Below are 23,991 nucleotides of genomic sequence, written 5' to 3'. Positions count from 1 at the left end.
GAAATGGCTGCCTGATAAAGTAGGTGTGTGTTTTGGTGCTTGTAAGAAACTGCCAAACTCATGTCACAAAGTGATTTTGTTTTTTACTATTCTGGGTCCTTTGAATTTCCACTTAATTTTAGGACAAACTTTCCAATTTCTGTAGAGAAACCAGGTGGCCTTTTGATAGGAATAGCATTGAATCTGTAGGTTAGTTTGGGAAGCATTGCCATCTTGGCAATATTAAGTCTTCTGATCCATGAACATGGGTGCTTTCCAATTGATTCAGGACTTATTTTCCTCAACAGTGTTTTCAGAGTATAAGATTCTCATTTCTGTTCCTAAGCATTTTATTCTTTTTGATGTGATTGTAAATGGAACTGCTTCATAATTTCATTTCCAGTTTGTCCATTGCTCTCTAGAAATGCAATTTATTTTTGTTTATTGATCTTGCATTCTTCAATCTTGTTGAACTTGTTTATTAATTCAGGTAGTTTGTAGTGAATTCGTTAGAGGTTCCTATATATTAGGTCATGCTTTCTGTGAATATAGTTTTACTTCTTCTATTTCAATCTGGATGCCTTTTATTTCTTTTTCTTGCCCAATTGCCTTGGCTAGACCTGTCAACACAATGTTGAATAGAAATGCAAGAAAGGACATCCTTTTCTTGTTTCTGGTCTTATGAGAAAAGGACTCAGTCTTTCACCATTAAGGATGACGTTAGTTTTTTGTTGTTGTAGATTTTTCTTTTTGGGTTAGGAACATTTCCTTTATTCCTACTTTGTTGAGTCGTTTTTGCTTTTTTTTTTAATCATGAAGTGGTGTTCAGTTTTGCTTTTTTTTTTTGTATCTGTTGAGATGATTATGTGTTTTTTGTCCTTTATTCTATTGATATTACATTTTTGGGTTTTTGGATGTTGCATCAATTTTACATTCCTGGGAAGAATCCCAATTTGTCATGGTATATATTCCTTTATATATATATATTGCTAGATGCAGTTTGCTAGGATGTTGTTGAGAATGTTTGCATTTATATTCATAAGAGATACTGGTCTGTAGTAGGCTTTATTTGTGATGTCTTTGTCTGGTTTTGGTATCAGGGTAATACTGGCCTCATACAATGAGTTGGGAAGTGTTCTATTTTTTTGGTAGAGGGTGTGAAGAATTACTGTTAATTTCTGTTTAATGTTTGGTAGAATTCATGAGTAAGCCATCTTTGCCTAGCATTTCTTTGTGGCTAATTGAAAAATTAGTGATTCAGTCCCTTACAATAGATCTGTTCAAAATGTCTGTTTGTTCTTGATGTTTGTAGTTTGAGTCTCTCTAGGAATTTGTCCATTTCATCTACATGATCTAATTTGTTGGCATCAAGTTGTTCATAGTATTCCTTTTTAATCTTTTGTATTTCTGTAAGACAAGTAGTAATGTTCCCTCTTTCATACCTGATTTAAAAATTTGGGTCTTCCCCCACCCCTTGTCCTGTGTAACTAAAGGATGTCAATTTTCTTGATCTTCTCAAGGAACCAACTATGGTTTGGTTGATTTTCTCAATTATTTTTCTGTTCTTTCATTTTTCCCCCTAATTTTTGTTATTTCTTTCTTAGTGTTTCTATTTGATTTTGGTTTTTCTTTCTTCTAGCATCTAGTATCTTCATGTAGAGAGAGTGGAAGTTCCTGTGGCCAGGATTCTCACCTGACCCTGGTCGGCATGCTCACTACACACGTATGGGCAATACGTTGTTACTGACTCTATTATAAAGAGCTCCGTCCAGTGCCCTGGGCTGCACGGCTCAGGAGAGCAGGGGCTGGAGGGGTGGCAGGACAGAGACCGAGATGGCTCTGGGAAGAGAGGCCCAGATGCAGAGCCCAGCTTGCTGCATGCTGACTTGCTCTGAGGTGGGCAGGGTTAGAGAATGCTTGACCTGTCACTGTGGGAATAAAGTTGGGAATAAACCCTTTCACCCCCAAGAACGTTCCATTGTCATCATTTGGTCTAACTGAATCCATAGTGAACTTGCCTGGGGCTGAAACCCAATGGCAAGACACTTCAGGCAACAGGTTAGTACTTTGAAGTCTGCAAGTATTACTGTTGAATTGTCCATTTCTCCCTCCAATTCTTTTTTTTTTCTCCTGCTTTGTATTAAGCTGTGTCAGGTGCACATGTTTATAATTATTTTATCTTCCCAGTGGACTATTTATCATTTTTAAATGTCCTTCTTTATCTGTAGTAACATTTTATGTTTTAATGTCTAATTTGCCTGGTATTAGTAGAGCCACTTTGGCTTTCTTACAGTTGCTATTTGCATGATATATTTTTTCCATTCTTTTGCTTCCAACTTATTCGTATGATTTAATGTAAAGTGTCTGTTGTTTGCAGCATCTACCCAGCTGGTAGGCTTCACTAATTGCTGGCTGATTTCTGCACTGTTTTCAATAGTGCCCTGGGACATACACTGTTCCAGTTGGATCCAACTGAATTCAGTTAGTGGTTATTTTTTGTGGCAAGTTTTTGAGGTCTGTTCTAACCCCAGGAGGGTTCTCCTTAGCTGTCTTTTTTTCCCTGGTACTCTCTGATGAACTAGCTGGCCTATCAGTTAGCTTATTGCCCTTAATTAAGAGAAGTTGCCAGCCTCCTATGTGCTTACTGCTAAAATCTCTATTGTTTTCGAGCGTGCCCTGAGGCTTGAGCTTTCCCACACTTTGTTTCAAATAAGCTTGTTCTTTTGGGGAGAGCGCAGGAGCTCTTACAGACTGCCTCTGTCCCTGGGAAAAATCTCAGAGCTTCTGGTCTGGGTAGGCAGGGTGGTAGTCTCTGGTCTTCTCAGCGTGCTCTCCTGACATGGAATATCTGCCCTGTGTGCAAGCTGGTGTGAGGGCAGTGGGTGCCTCCAGCGTATCCTTCTCCCTGTAAGTGGGGGCTGCATGAAGGAAGGGAGCCCTGACCTTTTGGTTGTACTCTTCAGGAAATTGGACGCTGGTGTGGACTTGAAGGGGATGGGAAATGTGAGTGGCCTGCCCCTCCTACGGAAGTACTGTATCGCCCTGATTGGGGGCTGAGGGGAAGAGGAGCCCCATCCACCTGGTCACTGACCACGGAGGGAGGGACAGAGTGGTGGCTCAAATGTCACAGGTTCTTATCCTTTCTACTGTGTTTTAGTAGATTTCCTTGAACACAGGTTTCTTCATTTCCTGTATTTCTTTAGGGAAGTTTCTAGAGACTTTCAATGGTGTTTTTAAAATAGCTTTCGCCAATGAGCTCCTCATAGTCTCATCCTGAAAGTGGAACATAAGTAGCTGTTTCTAAAAGCTCATGGACTGAGAAAAAAATGTGATCAGGTTGGAAACCACAGCTGTCAATGCAACTGGGTCTTCTAGGCTGTGGCTGGAACTCTACACCTGAGGTTAGCTTGCCGATGAGTTAATGTAGGCAGGATTGAGGTGGATCTTCTAGAAGTACAGTCTCTCATCTCAGATTCCTTGAAGATTTCTCAGAGCAAAAAACGTTCCATCCCTGGGTATAGACAGGAAGTGTGGGGTTCTTCTACTGATGAACAGAATGACTGTCTGGCCTTGAAAGGGGGGTCTTCCAGAAAGAAAACCCATCAGTATGATTCCCAGAGCTGGGAAGCAGATTAGACATGGCAATAGTAGCCGAGTTCTGGGTTTCCCTGGTTGGATTTTTGTCTTTCGGGCAGTGCCTGGGCACAGAGTGACCTACAGTGGGACCAAGGCCACATGCAGTGGGCTCCTGTGGCTGCTGGTCTGGTGCCTTTATGTTGGTCTGCTCTTACAAGCTTCTAGAGCAGGAAATAAGTGCAGTGGGTCTGGTTTCCAGGGATGCAAGTAACTGGAATCACATCAAAGAAACTGACCATGTGCTTCATGGCTGGAGAGAGACATCTTCTTGTAATAGGATGACCCTAGGGCCACTTGACGAGAGCCAGTGGCTGGCTGGCTCAGGTACACTGGGATCAGAGCAGACGTGATGTGTGCCTGGCTCAGAAGGGGCATGCAGTAAATATGGGTGGAAAGGACATGGAGGTGGGCGGAGGGGAGAGAAGCGGCTCCCCTGTCTCTAAAGGTAGAGCAGGACAGTACTATAAAAAGAAAGCACTTGGCACTTGGGACTGCTCTGAAGGTCCTGAGGAGGCACTGAGGCATCTCAGTTCCCAGCATGTACTCAGCATCTGGAATTGCCAGGTGGGAATATTGTCTCCTAGGAATTCAATTCTAAAGCTATTGGGCTTAGAACTTGTTGAGCCTCCTCTAAAGGCTATGCCACAGAGCTTTAGGCAGCCCAGATGAGTTTGTTATAGGAGTCCACACAGTGGCAGCAGATTAAAATAAATCCCCCAGGATATGCTGACATGCTCAGATTAGATGGCCTTGGAAATACTCTCTTGCTAACTTCTGGAGCGCTGCAGCATTACAAAGCATGCTGTCAACATGGCCTTGGGTTTAACTGCAACCAGCAAGCAGTCCTTATGTGAAGATAGAAAAGAACAAAACAGCATTTAGGAAAATGAAGGAAATTGGAAATCTCCGGTTCAACTCAGTGAGGTCTTTCCACCAACTGTAAAGATAGTGGGTTTGGATTGTAAGGGTGGTCAGTGGCCTTCAGAGTGGCCAAACCCTGCCTGTCTGAAAGAGGGCAAGAAGAAGTGTTTTCCTGTTTCCACTTGCTTCTCCTTGGCTCTGAGATGCGGAGGATTTGTGATACTTAAGTAACTGGTCATCTCTCTCTTGGTCTGGCATCAGCCATTTTTGTATACCATTCCGTAGCCAATTCTAGGCTAGTCCTGTGGCCAGAGGCGTGTTGTTGGCACTGGCATCTTGCATTGCCCTTTGAACAGAAGGAGGCCTGCCTGTAGATCCAGATTTAATTGTCCTGTCATTTAGAAGGTACAGTCCCTGGGGGTAATACGATCCTACCACAACCTGGAAGAGCTGACCAAGCAGATGCCTACTGGCATCATTCATGGCCACCTGCCCTCTAGCACAGATGTGAGGTGAGTGCTGACCAGAGGGACTAAGGGAGACCTGTCACCCCAGGTGTTGGTGCTGGCTTTAGGTAGACCTCTTCTTAGTGGAGTTTGTACAAATAGAGAAAACCCAGCTGAGGGCCTGAGTATAATGCTACAGACTAGGGAAGTGGTACGTGAAGAAAGAACATATCCTTGGAAACGATTTCTTTCAGGGACCAGAATAAATTTGAGAAAACTGATATTCTAAGTGGGAGGCAAGAAAGGGCTTTTAAGAAGTAAAAACCATAAGGACTACAGAGTGAGATGTAAAGACCATAAGCTTAGAATAAAAGGGAGCTGGTGAGATAATGGAAGCGTATGGAACTAGAGTCTGCTGTACAGAATTGCAATCCACAAAGGAGACAGTGCCGAGCAGAAGGACATTACACATGTGAATTAATGATGCAGAGAATAAATGTTGAGATGCTTTCTTAGGAGGAAAAGGAAAGAAAGAAGAGAGTAGTAAGAAAAAGTAATAGAAAGGGGTTATAGAAAATGGAAATCCAATTTAAAAATCTCTGGAGAAGGAATCCCTCTCCCCAAGTTAGAATAGGAGCATTGATCAAATATTTATAATGAATGAAGACTTTCTGGAAGGTTTTTTTTAAAAAAAATCTCAGTTTACAGGATAATAGACTTATTGTATCTGGGTCCAAATTGATATATATAGACCCACAGTTATTTATTCTGGCAAAATGTGTGAATTATAAGAATAATGATAAAAGTTTATATTAGTATGTAGGCAGACAAAATAGATTACTCAAAGAAATGAAAATATGACAGGTCTCAGAGTTGTTTATGATGCTGAGTCCCAGAAGACAGTGGAGCCGGCGCTACAGTGTTGGGATGAGAAATTGTGCTCTAAGAATTTGATATTTAGACAAGTTGTTCAAGTGTGAGGGCCACTGAAAGGTGCTCTTAGATACAGAAGAGTTTAGGAACTGTACATTATACCTTCCCTTCTTCTAGGACGGGTTTCCTTAAGATATAATTGAGGTTGATTCTGAGCTGAAGCAAAATCAAGAGGTTAAAAATAGGGAAGCTGTAATATGAAGAGTTGATGTAGATGATTGAGAGTGATTTCATATAAGTCTGATGGACATACAGTTATAAATGGAATATAATAATTGAAAAATGAGGGGAAGATAAAAGACTTGAAAGAATGTAAAAGAGGTAAAACTCTCAAGCTCTTAAAAGAAAATATAGGTATACATTTTTGTGACCTTGGACCAGGCAATGATTTCTGAGATACGGTACACAAAAATACAAGCAACCAAAGAAAATATAGCTAAATTGGGCTTCCTAAAAATAAAAAAACTTCTGTACCTCAAAGGATATCTTCAAGAAAGTGAAAAGACAATTCACTTGATAGGAGAAATTTCTCTAAATTATATATCTGATAAGGGACTTGTACCTGGAATATATTCTATTATAGCTCAATTATAGAAAAAAGATTAAAAAAACTAAATTTCAAAGTGGACAAAGGACGTGAATGAACAGTTCCCCAAAAAAGATTTACAAAGACCAGTAGCACGTGAAAAGATGCTCAACATCACTGGGCATCAGGAAATTGCAAATCAAAATCACAATGAGATACCCATTTCATACCCACTTGGATGACTATAACAACAAAGATGGGCAATAACAAGTTTTGGGGGTAACAAAGAGAAATGGGAACCCAGAAATAAACTGCTGGAAATATAAAATGGTACAGCTACTTTGGAAAACAGCATGCCAGTTTCTCAAAAGTTTCAACATAGAGTTACCATATGATGTGGCAGGTTGACTTGTAGATACATACCCAAGAGGGATGAAAACATTTTTCCACATAAAAACTTACACATGAATGTTCATAGCAGCATTATTAAAAATAGCCTAAAAGTAGAAACACCCTCAATATCCATCTGTTAATGAACAGAAAAATAAGATGTGATACAGTCATGCAATGGAATCATATTTGGCAATAAAAAAATGAAATACTGATCCATGCTATAACATGGATGAGTCTTAAAAATATTATCATATGTGAAAGCCAGACATGAAGACCACATATCGTATGATTCTATCTATATGAAATGTTCAGAATAGGCAAATCAATGGAGACAGAAAGTAGAGTAGTGATTTCCTAGGCTGGCTTTAGGGGAAGGCAGGAGGAAATGGGGTGGTGGTGATCCTTAATGGGTATGGGTTTTCATTTTGAGTGATGGAAAAGTTCTATTATTGTGATGGTTGTATACCTCTGAGAATAAACTAAAAATCATTGGATTGTATACTTAAAATGGGTGAATCATATGGCATATGAATTACAGTTCAATGAAGCTGTTATAAAAATTTAAAGAAGATGTATAATATAAAGTATACTACTTTAATAATAACCTGTACCTCAATTCAAGAGTTACAAATCAGAGAAATAGGGACATGGGATGAAAAAATGCTAAATTCTTTGTGTAAAAAGGGCAAGCCAGATTCTGCTGTGTTGTTGACAGTGATAACCAGGAAGCTATATAAAGAATGTTTCTTAAGATTGTAAAGACAACTTATGAGTAGGAATATTTCCTCAATGCTAGAGATAAACTTAATGAAATATAACTCACATAGGAAAATACAGAGAGAAAAGGAACTAAAAACATGATAGAAGGTTAAACATTATCCATTTCTGTAATAAACATGGAAGTATGAAAATCATTGATTCAATGAAAAAGACTCAGAAATGACACCAAGAAATTACTGTGAAAGTGTGAGTAAAGATTTAAACATGGAGCACAGTTAAAAGGTGATCAAATTGAGAAAATACTTAACATAGCACAGCAAAAGTCTAAAATCTTTCATTTGCTCTTTCATTCACTTAATTTTAAAAGTATTGAACAACTGTGTGCTAGGCTCTAGACAGAGTGATAAAATAAGTTGACATAGTTCTTGTTCTGGATGAGCTTCCTCTTAGTGGAATAGACTAATATTGAACACAGAACAATGAAAAAGGTACAAATTTTGGTAAATGCGCCAAGGAATGGTGTGCTATGGTGACTTAGATGAAGGGGTCCAAGGAAAGCTTCTTTGAGGAAGTGACATTTGAGTCAGCAGTACGGGTTAGGTGACCAGGGTGGGGGTGGGGTGGGGGTGGACCTTCCCAGATGGAGCTATGGCATGTTCAGATGCCAGGATGTGGGAAAGAGATGAGGTACCTGCACTCATGAAGGCCAGTGTGATAATGCGATGGCCTTCTTGGATTTCAGAGGAAGCCGCAGAACAGCAGAGGGAGGCTGTAGGAATTGGGGAGTGAGAGGTTCCAACAAATTTGTGAGGTGTCCTGACATAGGTTTCTGTTCTCTCCACTGCTTGGAAGGTCTGCTCACCCTGGTGGAGCCCAAGGCTGTTGTGCATGTGAAAGTCCACGAAATGATCGACCTGGCCACCAAGGAGTTGCTCACAGCTTGGTGAACTGATGGGGACAGTGGAAGGCTGGGAGTAGGAGCCTCTTTACACGGTGCTCACCGTGGTACCAGGAGAACCATGCCATGCTCAGGCGGATGTGCCTTTCTGGGCAGGTCCTTTTGCCTGGGAGTGTCCTGCGCATTTGGGAAAGGGGTCTTTGTTTGGGAAAGAATCATAGTCTGGTGACTGGGTCTAGGCCAGAGCAAGAGCATTTGGACTTACTTTCCCATCTCTGGGCCTGTTGGTCAGTTATTTGAGCTCTTTCTCCATCTGTTAGGGGACATCTGGGACTTCTATGAAGCTGAAGAGGTCATTGGAGGACGAAAGGACATCTGATTGCAAACAGCTCTGGAAATATGTGGGTTATTTAATACTTCTGGAAGAACCCCTGGCATCCAAGGGCCCTACAAGGCCAAGGGGATGTTTTTGTTTTTCCCTAAGCTTCTACAAAGAGGGCAAAAGGATTGTTTGATCGTTTTGTTTACTGTTCATTAGCTGCATTCTCTCATTCTTTTAAACATTCAAAACAATGACTGAATATCAGTTGTATGCCAGGTGCCCTCCTCAGTGTGATGAGACAGAGGCAGGGTGGGTGGGGGTTGCCCCACCCTTGAAGCCCAACAGCCTGGAGAGATGTCCAGCCAAGCACCCCAGGGTGCACTGAGTGCTATTGGAGCACTGAAAGTAGGAGAGTTTGAGGTCCTCGTCCACACAAAGGCTCACCCTCTTTGCAGAGGTAGAGGAATTTCTGAGCTGTCTGAGGTTTCTTGTACTTCCTTGTCAAAGATGAAAGACTGCGTGTCAAATGAAACAGTACCCAGGATCCCAGGGGCAAACTCCAGGTGCAGAAGACAAGTTGATTTCTTTTCAGGCTTTTGTTTGCCCTGTCTTGCTCTGGTTGAAACGTGAGCATATTAATTAATTTCTTTCCCCAAGCTGTGTGTTTGGAGAATGTTCTTTTTTTCTCTTCCATCAATTTAGAAGATAAAACTGTCATACTGTAGTAGGTAGTGTAATCTTTCAGCAACAGAGTTAACTGAGAAGTAGTGATGAAAAGCACAGGATAATTCCAAGCATTCGCATGTGTTTTCTTTTGAATTTGCCCAGTGTGTCTCCACGGACCTCTGAGGGGATTGTCCTTTCCAGGAAATGCCACGCTGTGCTGACCATGTGATTAGACACACATCCCACGTGCAAAGGTGACTTGCCCAATGCATACTTCTTAAGATAGAAAAGAAGACAGATGTCCGTTAGGGGCTGAATTGTGTCCCCCTCCCTATTCATATGTTGTCCTAACCCCCAGCACCTCAAAATATGGCTGTATTTGGACATATATTTGGATCTTTAAATAAGTGATTAAGTTAAAATGAGGTCATTAGGGTGGGATCTAATCCAGTATGACTGGTGCTCTTATAAAAAGAGGACTTTTGGACATACACCGGTACAGGAGAAAGACTGTGAAGATATGGAGAGAAGACAGCTGTGTTCAGGTCCCGAAGAGGGCCTCAGGAAAAACCCACCCACAGACACCTCGATCTTGGACTCCAGCCTCTAGAATTGTGCGGAAATCAATGGCAACCACAGAAGACTAATACAGTGTCTTTAACAAGTACATTTAATGTTTAATGGTGGTTGAGACAAGGTTTTAGATTGACATGAAGTTAACCAGAAAATGCAGCCTGCTGCCGTACCCTCAGGGCGCCTATGACAGCCAGTCCAAAGCAGTCCGACTGGAATAGACCCAGTGTCGCTTCCTAGGTGGGGCTAACTTGCATTTTTTTTTTCATTTTCCCTGCTTTTCTTGTGAGTGTACAGCTCCATCCTTTCCTGATAAGATGAATGTGCTTTTTCTCCCCTTCTTCCTGTGTGAAGCCAGCTTTCCCTAGGAGTTCTGTGCAGTCTCCTTGACAGCTCTTTCATCGTGGGGTGTTTATAGGACTGTTAAGTCTTCATATGCTTTTCTCTCTCCTTTGAGGGGGGCACCAGGGCAAGGCTAGCCGCAGAGCTGGGGCTTGGTTCCCCCCTGCTGGACGACTCTCCTCTTTTCTTAGTTGCTATGAGGTGGCATGTGAGGAGCCTTACTCTGCCTAGTTGGGAGTCTGTGGACTTCTGTTTGTAAACGTGACTGGTTGGGGAGAGTGGTAGAAACTGAGTGAAGGTGGCAGTCTTTTCAGGCCTGGGGTTCTCCACTGGGTGTGTAAGTTTTTCCCATCTCGAGAAATCATGTCTGTATTCTAGAATCTTCCAGCAGCATCCCTGAGACTCGTCAGTGTCTGCATCATTTCCTCACTTCTCATGCTGTCACCCTTCCCTGGTCCAGTTTTAGCCCCCTCTCCTGTCTCTCCCAGTACAGCTCTCACTAAGACCCTGCTGCCCCCCATAGTGGACCCTCTTTTGTTCAACCCAGGCACTTCTTGACTGGGGCCTTTGTGGTGTTGTGGGTACCAAGCTGCCTCTCGAGACCCGATCTTCCCTGGCTCTGTGACCCATGCTCTGTTCTCTCCTCACCTTGCCTACCTCATCTGCATGGTGGTTCCACCTCTTCTATCCAGCCACGCAGTTTTGAGCTCCCTGAAGGGTTGGTCTGGGCCATGGATTCCTAAATGCCTGCTCCCATCTTGCCTTAACTCTTGAGCTTCAAGTCTGCCCGTCCAACACCCAGGTTGACTTCCACTTGGGTATGTCAGAAGCACCTGAAACTTTATTAGCCCCAAGCCCACAGAGCTTTTTCACACCGGTCTGTGTTCTAGGGGTCCCTAATTCAGTGACTAACATAGCCATTCAGATCAGGTGCTACCCTCTGGCCCTCCTGTACCCCAGATTCCCAGTATGTTGGTTTCATCTTCTAAGTACCTCACACAGGTATGGGCTCCACGTACCTGAGCTCCTGTAGCAGTCGTCCAACTACTATCGCTGCTTCCATGCTGCCCCCTGGAATCTGTTCTACCCACAGCAGCCAGGGTAACCGTTAAAAGCATAAGCCTTCAATGGCTTCTTACTGCTCCTGGGATAAAAAAGGCAGCCCTGAATACATTCTACATGACCCTGCCTATTGCTCAAGTCTCTTTGCCAGCCACACTCTCTTACTCTTGGCTCCCTGCAGTTTCTAGAATATTCCATACTTCTGTCCCCAGGGCCTGTGCACATGCTGTTCCTAGTGTCTGGACTGCTCTCATATCCTCTCTCCCTGCTGCCACCTGTTAACCCTTATCCTTTCAATCTTGGCCCATGTGTCACTTCCTCCGGAAACCCAGTCTAAATTGGAATCGCCTCCTTTGTTTTCTCACAGTGTTGTCTATTCTTTCTTGTAAGCATTTATGTTTGTAATTTTAAATAAAATCATCTGTTCATTTGGTTAATGTCTATACCTTCTAGACGGCCACCTGTATTGTGGCAGTGCCTAACACACAGTAGGTCCTCGATCAATGTTTGTTGGCTGAATGAGTATTTTCTGACCTCACCTACAGAGAGAGGAACTGGCTGCTTGGTGCCTACCTGGCTCTGACCAGGGGTGGAAAGTGCAGGTGGGGCTCTGGGCGTCCCAGGGCGGGACTGTGGGGCCCAACCCTTGCCTTGTGTAGGGACTGATTTTGGATTCTAATGCTGACCAGTTCTTCATGTGATCTTAATCACACACGCACACACAAAAACCTTATTTTCAACCTTTCTTTGTAAGGAATTTACAGAAAAAAAGATGCCTTTTATAAAAATCACTTGGCCTTGGGGGAAGTTATTTAAAGAATTCATACTTGGAGAGCAAAACTTACTTTTTTCCTTTTTGAAAAAAAAAAGTGAGAGAGAAGGCCATTATTTTTTAAGGATGTTGGATTTATGCAGCCGCTGAAAAGTTCACCTGGCTGGGAGCTCTCTGCACACATGGAACCATCATTCCCAGTTGCAAAGGTAGTTCTGTAAAGAGACCCTGTGCTTTGGTTGAAGAAGAGAAGTGATGAGAAAATAGTATTTTGGACCTGACAGTTTCATTGGAAAGTATAGTGTAAGCCTGAGTGTATGCAAACTTTATACATGAAAACCCACCCTGGCTCATTCGTGGTTTATGTTTCTCCCTCCAGGACTTGCCTGTGTTGTCTCTGAATCGGTAGGGCGCCATCCTTAGGTCGTTGAGTGACCTGTGGCTCATATTAATGCTTGCTTGTCGTTCGTGGGCATCCTATTGGTTGGTTTTTGTTAAATGGTGACTCAGAATATAGGGCAGCATTCCTGTCTGTGCCAGTGTTGTGCAGTTTGGAAATGCACGTCCAATACCTTAATACTTGTGTGGTGAAAAAATAAATCCTTCGTTACAGAACTGGGAAGAATCTTTGACACTTGAATGAAATGATACAAAATAGTTTGAAGGACTGACGCCCTCATTTTAGGCTATATCAGTTTGTGTCTAGTTCAGAAAGTGGAAACCATGCTAATTATTTCTAAGAGAGGGATTTAACAGAGAGAACTGGTTACATCAGCGTCAAAGTCTGAAAGAGCAGAAGAGAGAGCTGAGGAAACAGCTCTCACCCAAGGGGTGGGCAAAGGGAAGAGGCGCATTTCTAGGACCAAAGAGCTTGGGGCAGGGGTCTGGGGGCTGGCACTCACACCTCTCAGGGGGCATCAGTCCACCAAGGGGGTAGCCAAGCTGGTGTTCCTGTGGATGTACCTCTAGTAGGGCCAGGGAGGCAGGGCTCAGTGTGCCCAAAGAGCTGGAGGCTGGAGCCATAGATGCCCGGTGCATATGGCTAGCCCCATTCCACCCTGAGCTGAAAACACTAGGAGTTCTGTCTCCCCATGTCCTGCCCTTATGTCTCCAGAGCCGAATAAGAAGCCAGCTGGCAAGAGAGTCTGGGAAATATAGTTTGCAGGCTCCAAGCCCCAGAGCAGAATGCAGAAGAGAGGGCCAGCCGACAGAAGGCAAATAACTGGTGCTTAGGAAATGGAGAACTTTCTATTAAGTGACACCTTCAAGGGCATTAAGGTCAGGTCCGGGTGAATATCCAGAGTTCTCAATTCCCAACCTGAAGGTACTTTCATTACACCCCATGGCTGCTTATTATAAGAAAGTTAATGACAAAAGACAGCGGAGCTCTTGGACCGTGCATTGAAACCATGCATCTTCCTATTTTCCCTGAAGTGACAGTAGTGCCTCTGGTGTCCTGAGAAAGGGTTGGTGAGGCAGTGAAAGTCTGCCTTTGGTGGCAGTTGGTCTCTCCTCCAGGGAGATGGACTTAACACTGTCTTTCTTCCATCTTAATGAAAAACATTTGATTTTCATTCTTTCATCCTATGCAAAACGTCATTAATGTTTCATGGGTTAAAGAGCTGATTTGATGTTTTATGTTCTAACATGTTTTATGTGCTATCATGTTGCTGGTTAAAATACTCCTCCTTCTGGAATGTCTGGAGGTTACATTGAGATGTTGAGCAGGAGTTATAGACCTCTCCCCACCACTCCTCTTGAAACTGTTACTTTAATGTAATTTGAATTTATTGCTGCATGATTGAGGATGGCCTTAGAGAAATTCCTTCTTGCCTCTGAGCAGTCAGAAACATTAAAGGCAACAGGTTGGTTGGTGAGTGTCTAGATTAGAGGTTCTAGGTAGAGGTATAACAAGAGAAGTCAGACTTGTAGAGTGCATCAAAGCATCCAGCCAAGCTCACTGTTTCATTCTGGGGTCATGCACAATTTAAAAATTAGTATTTAGATGCTAAGTTAACAGCAATAATAATGTAACGATAAAGATAGAAATAAGGCTAGCAGCATGATTTGGGTGTTACAGGCTGAGCATGTTTCTCTTAGTTATTCCTCAAATCTGCCCTAAGAGAGTGGGGTAATTATCACCTTGTTTTATAGGTGGAGAAATTCGCCCATGGACACCCTAAGAAGTCTGTAGGCAGATTCTAATCAGCTCTGTCAGATGTCAAAGCTGGGCTCCATGACTAGCTTTGCCACCTCCTTCTTCAAGATGTGGAGGAAGCACCTTGCAAGAATTTAATTTCAGGGCATTTACATTAACTTTCTAAGCATTTATCCTGTTATTAATTAGCAGTTTCAAAGAATTCTTAAAATTTATTCGTCTAAGTATAATTCTTAAATTCCTTCTATGCACCAGGCATTGCTAGGCACTGCCGTGGTTCCACAGGATGGTGTTTGGTTCCTAAAGCTCAGTGTAGCCCAGAAGACAAGTATAGACCCATGGTAGATTACCAAGCATGCTGTATTATCTGCAGAGTTTGGAGGAGAGCTAGGGAGCAGGGGACTTGGGGGCACTCCAAGCCCCTTGAGGTTGGCTCACTGGGTCACCTACTAGCAATGGGCCACTTGGGGTCTCCCAGGTATGCTGGGGGGCCCCAGAGCTCCAGTCTGCTGCTTAGTCTTGGCTGAGAGGTTTATACCTTGGTACCTTGGGTAGGCTGCATGGGGTGCCCTGTTGGGCTGCACCACCAGTGAATGAATGGGCTCTGCCTGCCAAGCAGCACCCTTCTTATTCCAGAAGCCAGTGTTACCATCTGTGACCTCATATCTTCTAACTTGGGCCACTTCCTTCCTTGGTTCTGCTGGCCCCTCCCCTTTGCTTTTGCCATGTTATGTTGGCTGCTGGGCCCCCAGCCCCTCTTCTGGGCACTCTCACTGTCCACCCTGGACTGAAGGACTACCCGAGGCTGCCAACCTAGAACACACAGAGGAATTTTTCTAGAATTCCCATTAACAAGTGTTTTGATTCTGGGCCCTTTGGTGTTATTGAAGGTCCTATAAGACAGAAGTAGGCAGAAGTCAAGAGCACATGGCTGAGAATGCTGCCTGGTGCAAAGTAACCCCACCGTGAAGTCTTGTGGTATTTTTATTTCAGAGGTTGGTGTCAGGAAAATATGATCTTTCCCTGAGAAATGATCCTTCCTCCTGTTGGAGGACAGTGGTAAAACTGAAAGTCTAGCATGTTTACCTTTAAAATATTTATTCTCTGATTTCAAGAGCTCACAACCAAATTCTGAGGCAGAATTAGAATTTGGACAGTGAGTAGACCTCTGGCCTGGAATCCCAGTTGGCTGGGTTAGTGGCCACGAGCAAGATACCCAACTCATTTCTCTGTGCCCCAGTTTGCTTATCTGCAGGCATGGAGATGATAAGCCCATGACTGGCCGTGGGAAAGGGACATCAGCCCAGCATGGGCAGCAGTGTGTCATCTGTTCTGTGTGCCTTGGGTTAGGTTACAGTCTGCAGTGACCTTTACCAACAGAGCTGCTGTGCTGGCCTTCTCTGTTGTTATATTTCTATTTCCTTTTCTGTGGTTTCTAATTTCCCCAATTTTATTTTAATTATATATTTTTGGGGGATGTCATCTGAAATCTTTGCTGCTGGGATGTAACGGTAAGGGTGCTTAGCATCTTTTCTCCTCCGTGTTCTGTGTCCCCCATGCAACATGCCATCTGCTGGAGTGCAAGTTGAGGGAGAGGCTGTTGGTGTACATTTTACTTTGGCCTGTTTTACATGAGCAGATTTGTAGCTCAGCAATGCTAGGAAACTCACCTGCCTACCCACAGAGAATCATGCAAATGATGCCTTTTGCCCTGGGCCATTTTATCTAGATCTGTCACTGTCCCACCCTAGAACCTGCCACTCTGTGGGGTGATGGCTCCAGCAGGAGACCCCCGCTGGACACCCTGGCAGTAGACCTGCTGTCTACACATACCAGCCCCTTGTGGGGGGTGGTAGCCTGGCCCTGGAGGCTGTGGTGGGACCACGGCTGCAGCCTGGGGGGCACACGGAGACCCCAGAGACCATCCCTTAGAGTGTTGGCATGGCCTGTGTGACTCTACCTGTCCCCACTGCTCACACGTGGCTGGGACATTTCATCTACCAAATCTTCAGGAGGAATCACTGCTCCCCAGAAATGACTTTCCAAAGTGCGTCCTCAGCCCAGGGGCTGTTTGTTTCCATGGCAATAAGGTGTGAAAATGAGGGTTCCAACCAAAGCAATTCCCTGGGAGAATATTAACTAAAACCAAAATCCTCCTCAGCCAAATTATGGGTTGGGAGGATGGTTTTCCTATTTTTAAAGGTTTCTCTGAGATCAGATGTGTTCCTGTGATGGGTAAGCCTGGGCCTGTCTCCTCCTTCTCCTCCTAGTTGTAGCATCATCTGTGTGCTTGTTCCTGCCACATCTTCTTCTGACTCGTTTCCTCCTCGCCAGCTTTGAGAGGGCGACTGGGATGGGCCGACTGGGTCCCTACTGCCAGCAGCTCCAGAGCCCCCTCTTGTCATCTGTCCCCATGAAGAACAATGATAGTTGGTGATCAGTCAAGTAAAGCTTTATTGGGCACTTACTGTGAGCCAGGCACTGGGCTGAGGGCTTACATATGAGACCTCCTTTAAGCCCCACCAGTGTCCTGTGAGGGAGGAAATGTTAACCCCTCTGTTTCATTGATGAACCCTCTGAGACTAAAAGAGAGCAAGTGTTTTACCCCGGGGCAGACCAAACACTTGAGGAACCAGGATTTGAATCCGGGCATTCACCTCTACAACTATGTCCTTAACCACTAGGAAACCTGGCCACTGCTGCCATCATAATAGTCATCCTTATAAAGGTGCCGTTTACTGAGGAATATGGCATTCCTGGAAATGTACTAAGTCCTCAACAAGCACTTCACTTGCTCACAAGGCGATGCTGTGATGGAGTGTATGATCATTGTGATTTAAAAGCTAGTCACATAAGCTTGGAGAGGGTGCATGGCTTGCCCAGCATCCCACAACTGGCTCGTGGATGAGCCAGGCGCCCCCTCTGGTCTGCCCCAAACCGTAGCCCTGTTCCAAATTCTTGTTATCTGCTGCTGCTCATCTTGTGGCCCCCAGGACAAAAGCTCCCTGCCCCATGTGTCCACTCTGGGGCCTGCACTGCCATAGCCAGCCATGGTCCTGATAGTGGGGACCCCTCTCCCAGCTCTGGAAGGGACTCTTCATCTCAGGACTTTTAAAGATCTCAAGGGGTTTGTGCAGATCATGGAGTGTGTGCCTCAAGGTGGCCTTTCTGTGACAGCAGGTAACTTTTTTGTAACACATTACAATGGCTTGAGGGCTTCCGACAGGATTGCCTGCCCTGCCCACAGAAAGCTGGAGACAACTCATGGCCAGTGCCACCGAGGAATACCTGGTTCTGGAGTGTTCCCCAGTGCTGAGGGTTCCAGCTGTCCACTGTAACTGTGTGCCCAGGTGGGGATGCTTTGGTATCTGGACCTTGAGGGCTGCGTGTGGGAAATGTTTGTTTCTGGCTTGACTGATGAGAAGTCTACGTCTGCATTTCCTGTTAAGCATAAGCACCTTGGATGCCTGGTGCCTGGTTCCCAGAAGTGGTGTTAGTCCTCGTCTCCTGGGCCCAAAGAACCCAGTGCCCACGGGCTGCTGCCTCCATTTCCTCCAGCACGCCTGTTTTCTCTGATTTTCTGCTACAGCTGGCAGAGGCTTATTTTTCTCTTCCTTGGCACAGAAAGTAATCTGAGGTCTTCCCTGGAAATGACCTTGGTAGAGTCACAGATGCAAGGATCCTCCTTGTGCAGCAGGAAGGAGAGGAACTCAGGGAGGGCTTCTGGCTCTTGAACTCCCACACCCAGTGGCTCTGATCTGTGTGTGGTTTCTCCCTAGTAAATACCGAAATCCTGTATTCCTTTTAAACCAAAGGACTATCTATTCCATTTGATAATTCATAACTGAGTTCTTTTTTCTAGTTTGCCAAGAACACAACTAGGAACTACAATTTATTGTGTTTTTAAGCATTTTCAATAGTCCCAAACTCTTAGAATAAATAATAATTTGAATATTCTAAAAGTACAGCATTTAGAATACCCTTTGTTTCTTCCTTGCCTTCCCCTTTTTCTCATCTTGACCCAAAAAAGATTTGGGGGGTATCTTATTTAAATACGTAGGATTTTCTTTTTTAATGGATAATTAGGACAAAGGTGAAATAAATGTAGGAAAAAGTAACATGAAGCCAGATATTGACAATCTACGAAGTCAGCACTAACTCCAGCAATGTGCTGGCACAAGAAACTGCTGAGCTGGACTTGGCAATGATCCCTGGTGGCTGTGACAACAGGAGAGGGTTCGGAGCCTCATGGGCTGAGGTCTGTCCTCATCAGCAGGGTGAGGGCTGCTTCTCTGGTTCCCGCAATGGCTGGAGGTGACTAATTACCTAGTCCAGCAAGGAGGGCACCCCCCAGACAGCTACTCACCTGCCCGTCCTGAACTTGGACCTCTCTGGTGAGGTCTCAATCCAGCATCTGTGTTGTTATTCTGAAATTGATGTTTTTCCTCTTAACTTTTCAATATATTTATAATCTGTGAATATCGGTGTTGATGAAATGTCTTCTCCTAGGTTGTATGTATGCAGTTCCTGAAATCAAAGGGGAAAATGTGTTATGGTTCTGTTCTCCCTGTAGGAAAGGAATAACCATCCGAGGTGATGGCATAGAGCCCTACGGGTGGAGTGGGTGATGAGAGCAGGAGAGCGAGTGCCCTTCACCCTCCCACCCTTTCATCCCTGTTATCCTCGCCACCCTCCCCAGGAAGAACACCCACATGGAAAAGGAATAGAGGTCTTTGGTCTCTTAATTGCAATTCCTAAGTTTAGGAGTTCTCCCAGCTGTTTTGTGGCAAGGCCTGACCTGCACTGACGTGAGGCTATTGAGCGTCTGTATTTACTCTGCTTTGTGCATTATACTGCATTTCGTAGTAGTGCCTCTGATTACCATTGCTGCCCTAGACCTCATTGAAAGTAGCATTCAGTATAGCGTCCATGAACCATATATTGCCTTGCAAAATCTGAACATTTCTGAATTCCTGAAATCCATCTGGCTGTGGAGGGTTTCAGTCAAAGCTTGGAATGTTTCTTGATTGCGGGGACAGGACGGATCCCTGGGATGTGTCTCAGAGTCACTAGCATGGGTCTAGCACAACAGCCCCAATTAGCAGCACTCACTGAGGGGAAGGCGGGCCAGAGCACTGTGTGCCTGGGGTAGCTGTGCAGGATAATCATGCTACAGTTGCTCAAGGGCCTCCAGCAAGCTGAGACCACTGAGTGTGACCTGCACTGTCACTGCAGCGTGCCGTCTTCCTGGCCAAGTCCTGCAGCACACAGCAGAGAAATCAAGTTCATGGTGCACGGCACAGAATACTTTGCTGCCAAGTTTTCTGCAGCCCTTCCCACCTTCATGCTTTAAGGTCAGATGGCAAAGAGGAGTGTGTTTGCCCAAACAGGTGGCACAGGTGGGGAGCATCGGAGCTGAGTGGTGAAGCCCTGGGTTCCACAGCCATGTTCACCACCACCTTATGCTTGCTTTCAGCTATGTTGTTTGGGAAATAGGGGGTCCCCTCACTCACCTATGCAGGTATGCATTCATTCATTCACCCACTCATGCATGTAGTCATTCAGGAAGTATTTAGTTCACACCAAGCGCTGAGACGGGGCTGGGCAATGACAGGAACAAATGAAAAACTCAGAGCACTTGGCCATTGTATTGTACCTATTACTTGGCATATGTTAACACACATCGTTTCAATCTTTATGACACCCTGTTTATTAGCTCTCAAGGTCCATGAGGGAGGGAGGGACAGGTCTTATTAGTCCTACTTGATACTCTTGAATGATTGATGCCCAGTGTAGCATTTTGGTACGTTACATGTCCAGGAGCATCGTGCTCCTCTGGTCTGGGAGTGCAGGCCACTTGCCTTAGAGAGTACTCAGCTCTTCCATGTTCCAGCCCACCATCTCCCAGGGAGAGATTACTAATGCATCTTTAGGCTGTGTTAAAAATGCTGCTCATTCCATACGAGAACCTGAAAATATATGACAACATGTGAAAACAAGTACTGAGCAGCCAGCTGGGGAAAATCTGGAGAGGAGAACATGAGCTGGTGACTCTAAGGGGTGGGTTATAAGTAACTGACTTTGAGAATTGCTGTGGCACCACGTGTCTCTTGGCTGATCACTGGGGAGATCGTGGGTGTGCTGGGGACAACAAAGCTCTTGCATGGGTGTCCCTTCACTTCTGTGCTGAAATGGAAGCAGCGTGGCTTGTCACAAACTCTGGGTTCTACAGGTAGGACTGATCCAGGCAGTGAGCACCCTGGCAGCCACACTGAGCCCGGGGTTTGGAGATCACCTGTGTTCCGTCTCCTTGTGCTTGGAGATGACCTGGTCGGTGAACGTGGATATTGTTCTGTAAAGAGATCTTCAACAAAGGGCCTCTTTCATTCTGCCCATGTGCAAAGGCAATGCCATCTGAGACCTTGCCTTTCATCCTAGGAGGGCCACTCCTTCCCTTATTCATTGTTGAGGCCCAGAAGTCCTGCTGGGGGGTGGGCTGGCTCCAGGCAAGGAGGGAACCATCCTCTGGGGCCTATGAGACTTTCATGCTTGTCTCATCTTGTATTTCTGTGACTAATCTGATGATATACTTGGCTTCCCATGCCTTCTGTTTTGTTCTGAGTTTAAAAGTGACTTATGTGTTTTTCTCAAGCTCAATACTATTATCTTAAGTAAATGAAGTAATACTTGATCACTATATAAATGTGGAAAATACAGAGGAAAAAAGGAAAATGAAGATCACATATCACCTACCACTCAAATTTTAGTTCTTTCCTAGCTGTTTATTTGTTTTTTTTTTAAAAATTATTATGTATGGGATAATATCTTTGAGGATATTTGTGTCTAAAATCTTTGCAAAACTGGGATTTAACTGTGTATATGTAGACTTATCTGCTACTCACTGTGTCACTAAATAATCTTCATAAGCATGACTTTTATGGCTGCATAAGTAGTTTTACCACTGTTGGCTTCCCCTGTGGTTGAATATTTAGATTGTTTCTCAATTTTCACAGTTATATTATATGGAATGTTCTTTGTACATTATGACCTATACGTACCTTAGGTTACTTCACAGTGTGTGTTTTTGGCTCTGGAATGATTGGGTCATTCTATGAAGCTGGTTTGTATATATACGTATTTACTGTGTGGAAATTGCAGCAGAGGTGGCTTCCGTATGGGCTAGTGCTAAAATGGAAATAGCAGCTATCACGTGAAAGAATTACCTTTCTATTCCCATTTGGACCCTGAAAGGGCACAGTATTCATGTTATCCTTCCGTGTCGGTCCGAGGGGTTTCCACCGACTGCGTCTGTGTCAGTCCTCACACAGCAGCTAAGCACTAATAACAGCTGCTTGTCAGAGTGAGCCCTTAGGAGGAATCAGCTGACCTACAGAGGCAGCAGAGGATCGCGTGCTCATGTGCTGTAACCCTGCCCTGTGGTGATGAAAGGACACACTTGCATCTTGTCCTGAATGTGTATCTCGTGTGATTTTTTTTCTGATTTATTAATTTTTTTGCAAGTAATGCTTTTGTGTCTGTGAACATTGAGGGCTCCCTATTTGTGGCTCAGAGCAGTCGTTGGAGTGCCAGCCTTTGGGGAATCTGTCCCCACCATGCTCCCAGCTTCCTTGGGACCAGTTAGCAGGAGTGGGTGTAGCCCTTTCAGGCAGCCCCGCTGGTTCTGTGTCTTTGACCTGTGGTGCTTTCCCACCCCTCCCCACTGCACCCAGGGCTCCTTTTCCTCCCCTGACTTTGCACTGCCCACCCCCACCCCATTCCTCAGAAAGGACAGGCTCTCTCTTCCGTGGTAGGCAGTCCCATGTGCCTCCTCGGCTATGATGGTAGATGGGTGGCATCAGGCCTCTGATGAACTCTGGCTGTAGCCCCATCAGGCTCCCCTCTAGTGAGTGGGCTCAGGCTCACCCCGGGGATGGTGGAGATCTGTCCACTGGCCAGTCTTTCTAATGTCAGGCTAAATGGAAGGCCAGTTCCCTGGATGGTTCTGGAAACCAATACGCTGAGGACTGCTAGAATGTCTCCATTGTTTTCTAGAAAAGAAGAAACCCAAGAGGGACAGGCTGTCCCGGGACCGGCGAGAGCGGAGGAACGCCATCCGGCTCACGAACGAGCACGCGGTGGAGACCCTGGTGGTGGCTGATGCCGACATGGTGCAGTACCACGGGGCGGAGGCTGCCCACAGGTTCATCCTCACTGTCATGAACATGGTGAGTCTCGAGCTGGGGTCCTGACCCAGGAGGGCTCTGTTCTTCCTGGATGAGGGCTCTGGAAGCCGTGCTGTGTCCTTTGTCTTCTCAGTTAAGGAAGAAGCTGGGTTGGGGGATGGAGGTGCGCACAGCTTTGTGACCTCTGGGCAGTGTGGAGGGCAGGGGACTGGTGGGTGTCCCAGTGGGAGAGGGCCTGCCCCTGGCCTCACTCTGGCATGGTGTTCCAGTCCCTGAGTCTGTTCAGTGTTTGCGCCCTGCCTGCCACTCCTTACCTCAGGTTTTTGGTGTGCAAACGCCCTCCCAGGGGCACTCAGAGTTGAGGGAGTCCTACTCTAAGGAGTCAATGGTCTAGTGAAAGGAACAAAGACCAAACTTTATGGAAAACAGGACTTGCTGTGCACCCTGGGGGCCTGGGGGCAGCTGCGAGAGTGGTCACCTACTTGAGGGGACTGAGGAAGAAGCCGTGAAGCCTGTGTCTCCATCCGATTTGAGGCGTGCAGACAGGGGAAGGGCTGCACTCCTCAGATTTTAGACACAGAAGGATCATTGCACACATGCCAGCTCCACCCACTCCCCTAGCAAGCACTTTGAAGACATCCTGGCCTAGTGTCATGTGCTGGGGAAACAAGTGCAGAGCGGACCTAGTGCTTCCCTGGGCAGCAGGGGTTTCATCAGACGAATGACGTTACAGTAGACACATCTGCAGGGGCCACTGGGGTCCAGGTGGAGTGCCAGTGAGTGATCCCCTGTAGCATGGAGGAGTCACTGACCTTTGAGCTGAGCGGGATGGCAGGTCCTGCAGGGGTGCAGCAGGAGCTGCCTCTGCAGGAAGGCCAGTGGTGTGGAGTGGCTGCAGCAGGGAGTGGTGCAGCCTTCAGGGTCTGAGTGGGCTCGTGGATAGAGTCAGGCTGGGAGGGAGGGTAAGGCATCCTGAGGAGTGGGGCCACTTCAGGGGAGGGGAGGACATGTCCAGAAAGATGCTGAGAAGAACAATCCCAGCAGCTGTGCTCAGGGTGGGTGGAGTGGGAATAGTGGGAAGGCACACCAGGAATGGAGTGCGTGTGTGGGGAGAGGGTCTGAGCTAAGGGGCAGGAGTGAGGATGGAGGAGGTGGTCCTGCGGCGAGGAGGATGTTCTGGGAGGAAGGACCCACAGAATCGGTGATTGGCAAGGTGTGGGGCTCAGAGAGGCAGGAGATGGCAAGAGAAATAGGGTACAGCTGGGCTACAGGTGGGGAGCCTGGGTGGGTGGCGGAGCCACTGGCTGGGAAGAAGAGGAGCAGAGAGTTTGGGGACATGATGAGAAGCTCATCTGGGGCAAGCTGGATTCAAGTTTCCTATGGGAGGTCAGGATGGAGGTCCCCGCAGGAGATAGGGAGCAGGGGCTCCTGGGCACAGCGCTGTGGGAACGGCCATCATTGTCCGGCAGGAGCACGTACAGTGGGTCGGAAGCTGGCAGAGACCAGCCTCTGAAGCACCAG

At 45.7% G+C, this 23,991-nt stretch overlaps 1 protein-coding gene across 6 annotated transcripts in view; it reads left to right on the top strand.

Moving 5' to 3' along the window:
* The window catches only part of ADAMTS17 (ADAM metallopeptidase with thrombospondin type 1 motif 17), a 313,719-nt gene that overhangs the window by 27,845 nt on the left and 261,883 nt on the right, over positions 1-23,991 (top strand). For all 6 annotated transcript variants that reach the window (XM_037000598.2, XM_073227012.1, XM_037000599.2 and 3 more), the window contains exon 4: positions 22,340-22,512. In XM_037000598.2, the coding sequence (XP_036856493.2) occupies positions 22,340-22,512 (173 nt within the window). The remainder of the gene's footprint in view (positions 1-22,339; positions 22,513-23,991) is intronic.

This window comes from Manis javanica, chromosome 18 (genome assembly GCF_040802235.1).
Source record: "Manis javanica isolate MJ-LG chromosome 18, MJ_LKY, whole genome shotgun sequence".
Lineage (NCBI taxonomy): Eukaryota > Metazoa > Chordata > Mammalia > Pholidota > Manidae > Manis > Manis javanica.
The sequence above is the reverse complement of the archived record's forward strand: the minus strand, read 5'-3'. Positions and strand labels throughout refer to the sequence as shown.